Source organism: Schistocerca cancellata, chromosome 1, assembly GCF_023864275.1.
Source record: "Schistocerca cancellata isolate TAMUIC-IGC-003103 chromosome 1, iqSchCanc2.1, whole genome shotgun sequence".
NCBI lineage: Eukaryota > Metazoa > Arthropoda > Insecta > Orthoptera > Acrididae > Schistocerca > Schistocerca cancellata.
In genome coordinates, this window is record NC_064626.1 from 1,199,905,439 (window position 1) to 1,199,915,671 (window position 10,233).

Genomic DNA, 10,233 nt, shown 5'->3' on the forward strand with positions numbered 1-10,233 from the left:
TGCATTATAGGAAAACATACTACTGCTTTCACGATCAAGTTTTTCTGTATAGTCACTTCAAAAACTGATAATCGCTTTAAAATGACCATTATTTAAAGCCATAATATTGAAAACAGCTAAATATTTCTGGAAATTACTAGATCCGGCGCGAAGGCGTGCAGGATGTTTACACAACACTAGTCAAAACACAGATTCGCAACGATTTTCATTGGGGACTAAACAGCTAAACGGAGCTGAAATAAAAGTTGTGAGCATACCAACATACCTTCCAGCTTTTGAAAACTTTTACGTTGACATAATGGCTTCATTTGATTCTCTTGGAATTTTTTTGAAAACTGTATTCGCACTTTGAACAACAAATGTTCTAGAACATGCCAGAACTTTCTGCTTTCCGGTGCGTCGAATGTTCCAGAGAGTTGGCAAAGTCTATATAAGTGTCAGACGGGGCCCGGTCGGCATTACTTTGCTCGGGGACACTCGCGAGAGGCGGTTGCTGTTGTTTGCGTTGCCATAGTTTCTGAACCGCGGCTGTGAAGGAGCTGTTAAAGGTATGCTGAATTAGACTTCTGTTAGTTAACTTGCTTGTGAAGTTAATTCTGGTAAGGTAAACTTAGTATGTAATTATAATTAACATTATTTTACAGATGCCGGAGGACGTACAGATGCAAGATGCGGCAGAAGTCGAGACCTTCGCCTTCCAGGCGGAGATCGCTCAATTGATGTCACTAATTATCAATACATTCTATTCGAACAAGGAAATATTCCTTAGAGAGCTGATCTCTAACTCTTCAGATGTAAGTTCATGGTAGTATGAGGTACATGGTTACTGCATACTGGGTTCCCGTGACAACTTGATTAATTTTCATTTGTCTACAGGCCTTGGATAAAATTCGTTACGAATCCCTCACGGATCCTTCGAAACTGGATTCTGGTAAAGATTTGTGGATAAAAATCGTTCCCAACAAGAGTGAGCGGACACTGACAATAATTGATACGTAAGTATTTAATGTAACTTTTTGTATTAGTTCGTGATTGTTCCAGTGGCAATGTAACTGTGTCGCTATGTTCCATTGTAGAAAAAAATCCTGTGCTATTGTACATGTACCTCTGTACTCTAAACCACCATGAGGTGCATGGCGAACTGTAAGCCTCTTTGTAGCGGTTATTTGGGTGTACTTTACATGTTATAATGAAGCGCTTGGTCAGTCGCCATGACCGTTTTCGGTGGTTGCTGTATAATTTCAACCTCTTCCTCACGGTTCCCACTTCAAGTGGGAAGATATTGATTTGCATGTAGGGCTCGTTGCTACATATTGTTACATTGTCAGCGGAACATATTAGAGTATTACATTGTTTGCCGGAATGTGAGTAGACGTAACTTTACGGCCATGTTCCATTTCAATGCACAGTGAGACAGTCAGTTTGTAGTTTGGTAGGGTGACGTTCGGGCTAAGATCGAATTCATGGGTTATGTCCTCGCCATAGCCAATTTTTAAGTTGCGACTTGAATTTGCTCAGTGATTGCCTTGTGGAATCATTATCTTTGGTACATGGCAAGAAAACATATCTGCCTGACTTACTACTCAAAATACATTCAGGATTAAGTGATAAATGAAATTTTTTTGAAGAATCTAGATAGCAGCAGTTACAGTATGTAAATTCGGTTAACAAAAAGCGGGAACTGCAAGGTGCATTTAATTAAAATACCAGAATAGGGGCGCTTGTATTGTGGATGAATTTTAAGTCATGGTGGGATGATACTGGTTCCATAGTTTTCAATATGGAACTCCCTTGTAAAGTGCAAGTTACTATTGTGCAAGGTATAGCACTGTATTGAAGGTGCAGAGTTATTCATTGTTTAAGTTGAAATTACATTAGTTAAAAGAAAGTAACAGTCTGAGATTTGTGATGCAAGAGATTGAAATTTACCTTGAAGTTAGTTTAGGAAACATAATTTGGGAGTGGCAAGATCAAAGCACAGTTCATATCTCTTCATGTTCCACTAAATATTACTGTTTGGAATGGGTTTTCAGTGTTCAAGTTGCTGTCTTAGGAAGAATGAATTTTCAAATTTTACATGCCATTTATTTCTGGACTTTAGAACTTGAGCCATATACTGAAGTTAATTCAGTGCAAACTTTCAGATGGCTGTTACTGCCACACATCAAATTACTATTTATGGCAGATTTTAACTACTATAATTCATCAAAGCTTAATGATGAGCTGCCTCATAGGGAATTGAAGGATTTGTGGAAGGAAGTGGTAACCCACAATAAAAGTTGGAAAGTGGACTCCCTGTACAACTAAGCTGTAGGATAGCTTAAGTCTGGATTAAGCTGGAAGGTAATTTGGTAAAGTTAGCAGGTGTGAATGCCAAAGATGGACTTGCAGCAGACTGTAATGTTTCCATTTGTGCCATATATCTAGTAATTAGGGCTGATAGGTAAACCTAGAATATCTGTATATGGTTGAACAGTTCAAGTTTGCCCAAACTTGAAACCAAATTGCCTTTTGATCCTACCTAAGGGTTGTGCTACAGGAAAGTCTTAAACCAGTATTTCAGGGGTTCTAGTGTCTTCATAGGAAGGGGAGGGTTGTTCTTTACTTAACAGTTCTGTAAGATCCTGTATAAGTCAGGCCCTGTAAATCATATGCACCAAAGTGATTCTTGAAGATTTTGAAGTTATTTCTGAATTTGTTGCAATTAGTCCATAAATACATGATAAATCATAAGCCTCTTTGCACTGAGTTTGGTCTAAACCATGTGGTCCGGTTACATCAGATTGACACTCGCTGTGCATTTATCTTAACGTTGAATAGCTGATAGTTGATGGATCAGGAAACTTGAACTACTTAAGTCTATTTCTATGTAGCATGGAATTAGTGTCTAGATTCCACTTCCTTCTAAAGTTACTAGTTCCATTAAATGGTCTTGATATTAAGGGCTGATAATCTGAAGCAGTGGCCTTGTATTGTCAGCATAAAATGACAATAGCAAACTTGAGATATTGAGTAAATCAATGCATACAGTGTCACACTTGGGGCTGAATCATTCTTGTAGGGGTGAGTATGATATGAGAAATGATCGGCTGTGTAAGTACTATGTGCAGATAACAGATTCCATAAGAATTATTAATGTCTTACGTAAGTGACAGCTTCAGTTGACAAAACACAACTGCAGTTATTCTTGAGATATTGGTTGTTATATCCATGGACAGGTTGCTCGCTGTGCATCCGAAACTTTCCTGCAATTTGGTACTCAAGTGGCCGTAAAAATTCTCATAAAAATAAGTTAAATTTAGATGACGAATTTTGGGAGTGACAGCACACGGGAGGGATTATTTAATCATATGATTAAATCAGATCCATCTTGTAAACACGTAATCAGAGTGAAAACAAAACAAGAGTCCCTGTAACTTCAACCATGAGGTTTTGTCCAAATTTTCATAGCCAAACAAAGAGAAACGGGTAAATGGAGTATCAAAGTGACCAACATGAGGTCTAGTTTAGAAGGTAAATATTTAACTGCTTGAAAGTAATCAGGGTAATTAACAAAAAATTAGTAAGCTGAGGAGATTGAAATATTTCATGACTATCTGCTATAAATAGTGTCAAATTTCAGCTGTTAGACCTAGCTATTTTGCATGTAAAGATAAATTGGTGCAATATTTAAATGTCGAAAAGGTTTCCTATGAATAAATTCCATTAGGAAGGCAAAAAAGGAGTCAAAAAGATCATGCTTTCTGAATAAAACTTGAAATCATAAAATGAAAGAAGTCAAATATTTTAAGAATCGATTTGTGTAAAAGTAGATAAGAGAAACTTTCTATGTGCCTTTGAATGATGCTTGAAATCATGAACAGAAAATGAGGTCCCACAATGTTTCCATAATATTTCTTTTATTTCATACTTCTAGACAAATCAGTACACAAAATGTTTGACTTTATTTTCAAAAATTTGTAAGTTTTACTAAGACTAGAGTAATTGAAATGAAATGCTCGGCCTTAACATTGACTGAATTACGTTAGTTATTACAAATTGTGTGATATACTGGGATAGGTGTGAAGATAAAGACCGTAACAATATCCGTAGCAGTGTAGTGTAAACAGTATGCAGAATTTAACTGAGTCAGTAAAAATTTTAAAGTGGCACGGAATTGCACCCAGGACCTGTTCCTAACATATAATCAAACTGTACATGCTGCCCCTTAAATCACTGCTAGCTTCTGTTTACTAGTTTCAATCTGCAAACTTATGTTTGTATTTAGCATACTCAGTCACATTGTAGTCATTCCTCAGCATTTATTGGCTGTTAAGTTCTTGATCATGTAAAAAAAATCGTATTTAATGTATTGATGATAGTTGAATGCACCTGTGCTCATTCATGTATATTTGAAGAATTTGTCTGGTGATTTTTGTAGTTTATATTTATGAAATTCTCCATAGATTCCTCCCTTAGTAAATTTCATGCACTGCATTCCTTATTGCTTTTTCTATGAGTGAACCTAATTTTATAGCCCGACTCCAGCTAAAATATTCTTCAGGTTAGGGACGTAGTTTTCTAGAAACAGCTGATTAGCACTAGGCAGCCATCTTGTAGCATGACATGGTTACTCGCACACAGGACACCCAAGCTTTGCACCCGATGCTGCTGCATGTTGCTAGTTTCGCGTATCCAGTAGTCGCTTGCTGTCACTCACGTAGGACAAGGCCTTAATGTGATTAATGCATTTTAAGCACTGGCAGTATATCGGGATTCTGAAACATTTGCAGTAACAAATTAGTTTAAACAGCAACCAGTAACAGTTGAACATGCAGAAATTTATCAGGTGGTGGTTGAGCTCCTTAGAGTACAGTTTGTAGGGTTTGTCAAAGTTCCCAGAACTTTTCAGTTTTGCCATTTCTCTCTAGCAGTATTTAATCTGCGAGTTTCAATTCTTTTAAGTTCAGGGATCAGGATAAAAATATAGCATAGCAACAGCTGTAGCATTGAGGTAACAAGCACACAGTACAGTGAGTGCAAAAGTCAGTAGACAAGAGATTTACCTCCCAAGTTAAAAATTGGGTTATAGTGTGTTTGAAACCTTTCCTTTCCATTTATTTTAGTCCTTAAATATCTTTGTTTTGTCTATTGCTCTGTACAGTCCCTCTGTAATACCCTCATGAATGACGAATATTCAGTCAGTCTCATTTACTTGTGTGAAAGAACTGCAGCTCTTAATGGTTGAATCTGTAGTGTAAGAAGGAATATGTACTACCTTCACATGGAAAACTTTGTCCAAAAATTTATTAGAGCACACTAGAATCTATGCTGAGTGCCATGTAGAACTGAGTGGAAATGAGAACAAATTGTGGCTTGGGCTTACAATTAGTTTGTCCACTTTCTTTACCAATATGTGACATTAAAACAAGTAAGTTTTGTCACTTGTTTCAGCTCCTAAATGCCACCTAAAGATGCAGGGTATGTTTTAAACTTGATCATGTGCTAATGCTTTGTTGGTCCTACCCTTAATAATGACATAACTGTTTACAAACTTTCTTTAAAAATTTGTAGCTGTGTTCTGCAAATTAGTAAACAGCTGCCTCTTCCCTGCCTTTTCTTCGTTGCCTGTAGTAACTTTGTATTTGCTGGCTATTGTCTTTGCATATTGACCCAATAACAATTTTCATAAACAAATCCTTTTGATGTATCTGGATCCCACTCCACTTACTGCTGGGTCTGGGTGTAAAGTCCTCCCACCTCTTCTTCCTACATTTGCTGCCGGGTCACACCTCTCCTTTCCAGATATTCTCCCATTTTCCAGTGTTCTTCGGTGCCCTCTAGGTCTTTTTCCATCTGCCTTTAGTTATTTCATAATTTTTGGGAGTCTCTGCCAACTCATGGTCTTAACATGCCTGTACCATCTTAGTGTGTCTCTCAGGTACTTTCAAATATCTACATTCCTTACTGTCCATTCTTGTTCTCTCTCCCCCCCCCCTCCTCCTTAAGTGTCCTGAGAAACTTTAATTTCCCCCACTTGGGGTCTGCTCGAGTCCCTTTTGTCATGGTACATATTTCTCCTCCATAGGTGACAATAAAGAAGTGATAACACCTACGTATAAGGAGTTTCACTTCTTCTGAAACATTCTGTATTCCAAATGAGATGTTCAACTGTTTTGTAGAAATTGCCTCCCTTCTGTAACCTCAACATTAATTTTGTTGGTTTTTCTTCTGTCAATAGATATTTCATTCCACTTCGAAGGATTCTCCACTCTAAGTAATATTCCTGTCGATCCCTCTCTTCCAAATACCATTACTTCGCTCTTATTTTTAATCTGTACCTCTTAAATATTTCCTTGTGTGCATAATGTTGTAATTGTTCATCTACCTTTTTATTGCTTCATATTGCCATACCACCTGCAAAAATCATCTTGATTTAGAAAAATTCTTTCAAAAAAATCTTCCTTGTAGGACTTGTAAGGGCTATTCCTCTAGTTTTTATGAAGTCTTTTTATTGCCATTTTGAAGATAATGACAATGTCTCCTCTTTTCCAGTTGTCAGGTATTTTATTATCTCCACACATGACAGTATTCTATACAGCCACTGCATTCCCACTGGACCTGCTGCTCTTACCATGTCCACTGATACTTGATCAGGTCCTGGGGCTTCCCTCCCCCTCCCCCATTCATCTTCTTCATAACTATTTCAATTTCTTCCCATGTAATTTGTCCTAATTCTGAGTCCTGCTTCTCAGCTTCTCCAAATTTTTCCATTATTTGTTGTTTCCCTGTTAACCTGCTCCTCAGTTTCTTAAAATGTTATCTGAAGAGACCTGTTTCCTTCTTTACTGTTACTTTTTTCATCATTTTATAGAACATTGCTCTCCACATTTTAAAGTTTCTTTGTAAACTTTTCCTGTGCTGTTTCTTTGCTGTTTCCACTATTTATTTGCACTTATTTTCCTGTATCTTTTTTGGTCTTCATGGTTTTTCACCACTTTCCCCATGCTCCATTTTCTTCAAACTGCATGGATTGTGGTTTCATCCCACAATGTCTTACCTTTCCTTTCCAGATGCTCTACCACATAACTTTCGTGCTGCTTTGACTACAAATAAACTCCACTCTTTTTTTCTACATCACAGTAAACTTCTTTTGGAAAATTTTTGTGATTCTCTTCACTTCTCAGCACTTTAACTCTCCTTCAGTTTCCAATCCTGTATCTGCATCACTTTCTTTCCTATTTTTCACACTCATTTTCCATTATCCCACCAGTAATCTATGGTCTCCATCTGCACTCACACTTGGAATTACCTTCTCCTTATACTACACTTAATTTCTCCTTCCCTTAAAACACATGACGTGTGTGTGTGTGTGTGTGTGTGTGTGTGTGTGTGTGTGTGTGTGTGTGTGTGTGTGTGTGTGTGTGTGGTAAGATTACCTGCAGTAAACATAGAATATGCCAGAATGTGGACAAGCATCAGACCTGCTGGTCCAGTATTAACTGGCAACCCAGGGCAGAAAGAAATCTCCCACCATTAAGCCACATTGCATGTGGTGTGGGTTGTAGGTTGCATGGTGCTTTGTTGTAAAATATCTCCTTCCATGAAGGAGAATTAGTTTATCTTGTAACAGATGTAATTACATCTGAAGACGTTTAATGGAACTAGTCAAAACTTCAGAAGTGTATGCAACCCACATAGACAATGATGGTTACAAAACCATTGATTTGCAGAATATTCTACTGACTTTAGTATAGGAAAGTGTCCATACAGTAAAATATTAATTTGGTTTTTCTATTCCAGTGGCATTGGAATGACAAAAGCAGACCTAGTCAACAACCTGGGAACTATTGCCAAATCTGGTACCAAGGCCTTTATGGAAGCATTGCAAGCTGGAGCAGATATTTCAATGATTGGTCAGTTTGGTGTGGGATTCTACTCTGCATACTTAGTTGCTGACAAGGTGACTGTTGCTTCAAAGCATAATGATGATGAGCAGTACTTGTGGGAGTCATCTGCTGGAGGATCATTCACTATTCGCCCAGATCCTGGTGAGCCATTGGGCAGAGGAACAAAAATTACACTGTACATTAAGGAAGACCAGACAGAATTCTTGGAAGAGAGGAAGATTAAAGAAATAGTCAAAAAGCATTCTCAGTTCATAGGCTACCCAATCAAGTTGGTTGTTGAGAAGGAAAGGGACAAGGAACTCAGTGAAGAAGAGGAAGAAGAAGAAAAGAAGGAAGGTGGTGAAGAAGGTGATAATGAATCTAAGCCAAAGATCGAAGATGTTGGTGAGGATGAAGAAGATGAGTCTGGAGACAAAAAGAAAAAGAAGAAGAAAACTATCAAAGAAAAATATCTGGAGGATGAAGAGTTAAACAAGACAAAGCCAATCTGGACAAGGAATCCAGATGATATATCTCAGGAAGAGTATGGTGAATTCTACAAGTCTCTAACAAATGACTGGGAAGATCATCTTGCAGTGAAACATTTCTCTGTTGAAGGACAACTTGAATTCCGGGCCCTGCTGTTCATTCCTCGACGAGCACCTTTTGATCTCTTTGAAAACAAGAAGAGGAAGAACAATATCAAACTGTATGTCCGCAGGGTGTTCATTATGGACAATTGTGAAGATTTAATTCCTGAATACTTGAACTTCATTAAGGGAGTTGTGGACAGTGAAGATCTTCCACTGAACATTTCAAGAGAAATGTTGCAGCAGAACAAAATCCTGAAAGTAATCAGGAAGAATCTAGTCAAGAAGTGCTTGGAGTTGTTTGAGGAATTGACAGAAGATGCAGACACTTACAAGAAATTCTATGAGCAATTCAGCAAAAACCTTAAGCTTGGCATTCACGAGGACAGTACAAACCGCAAGAAGCTTTCTGATCTTCTGAGGTATGCAACATCAGCATCTGGTGATGAAACTTGTTCACTTAAGGATTATGTTGCAAGAATGAAAGAAAACCAGAAGCACATTTACTACATTACTGGTGAAAACAAGGACCAGGTAGCTAACTCTTCATTTGTTGAAAGAGTGAAGAAGCGTGGCTTTGAAGTAGTGTACATGACAGAGCCAATTGATGAGTATGTAGTCCAGCAGATGAAAGAATATGATGGCAAACAACTGGTGTCTGTTACAAAGGAAGGTCTTGAACTTCCAGAGGACGAAGAAGAAAAGAAAAAGAGGGAAGAAGACAAGGCCAAATTTGAGAACCTATGCAAAGTCATGAAAGACATACTGGACAAAAAAGTGGAGAAGGTTGTTGTTAGTAACAGGTTGGTGGAATCTCCGTGCTGTATTGTAACATCCCAGTATGGATGGACGGCAAACATGGAACGTATCATGAAGGCACAAGCATTGAGGGATACATCCACAATGGGCTACATGGCTGCAAAGAAGCATTTGGAGATAAATCCTGACCATCCTGTTATGGAAACTCTCCGTCAGAAGGCTGAAGCTGACAAGAATGACAAGGCAGTTAAGGACTTGGTGATGCTGCTGTTTGAGACTGCTCTTCTGTCCTCAGGATTTACTCTGGAGGAACCTCAAGTACATGCATCGAGGATTTACCGAATGATTAAGCTGGGTCTGGGCATTGATGAAGAGGAGCCTCAGGCTGCAGAAGAAGAAAAAGTAGATGCTGAAATGCCACCACTTGAAGGTGACAGTGAGGATGCGTCGCGAATGGAGGAAGTTGATTAAATTTGTTTCCATGTGTAATTGTTAAAGACTGAATATCATTCCTCATTCTATGAATGCTGTAATTGATGACTGTAATTAGCTGTCGCCTTATTTATGTCATGTTCATTATAGGCTAGTCATTTTTGTTATTGTTTTTTGTAAAATAAAGTAATTATTTTACAGTATTTATTTTGTGTAGAAATCATTGTCCTGACCAAAGCTATAGCAAGTATCTGTATAATGTTATGAAGTTTGCTGCAATAACAGGTGTTTAATGATAAAATGTAAGGACATACTTATTAGTTGTCAGACATAGCTTTTTTGAGTTGGAAAACTTAATGTTCATTGTACAAAGTAGTTCCCAGTATATGTAAGGATGTGATGTATGTTAATGGCATGCATGTTTTGAAAAAGTCTATGGTCATTTGGTTACAGGATGGCTATAAAATTAAAAAACAGGATTTTATTGAATTTTGTATTTAATAAGGTAAACCCAAATGTATATACAACATCCAAGGTACTTGGTTAGAGCCACTCTGAAATTCTAATGCTACAGAAGGGGTTAA

General features: G+C 37.8%; 1 protein-coding gene across 1 annotated transcript; it reads left to right on the forward strand.

Annotated features, from left to right (window-relative positions):
* The first annotated feature begins 412 nt into the window (after nt 1–412).
* On the forward strand, nt 413–9,852 carry LOC126094564 (heat shock protein 83). Its single transcript, XM_049909025.1, has 4 exons — nt 413–548; nt 645–794; nt 877–995; nt 7,783–9,852. The coding sequence occupies exons 2-4, from the start codon at nt 645–647 to the stop codon at nt 9,686–9,688; spliced, it is 2,175 nt and encodes a 724-aa protein (XP_049764982.1). The 5' UTR covers nt 413–548; the 3' UTR covers nt 9,689–9,852.
* Nucleotides 9,853–10,233: the final 381 nt, after the last annotated feature.

What these genes read in the sequence shown, in the direction of transcription:
- LOC126094564 (XM_049909025.1), top strand. Translation starts at nt 645, where the DNA reads ATGCCGGAGGACGTACAGATGCAAGATGCGGCAGAAGTCGAGACCTTC. An exon ending in TGATCTCTAACTCTTCAGAT is followed by an intron (nt 795 to 876) that starts GTAAGTTCATGG and finishes ATTTGTCTACAG; the next exon opens with GCCTTGGATAAAATTCGTTA. An exon ending in ACACTGACAATAATTGATAC is followed by an intron (nt 996 to 7,782) that starts GTAAGTATTTAA and finishes TTTCTATTCCAG; the next exon opens with TGGCATTGGAATGACAAAAG.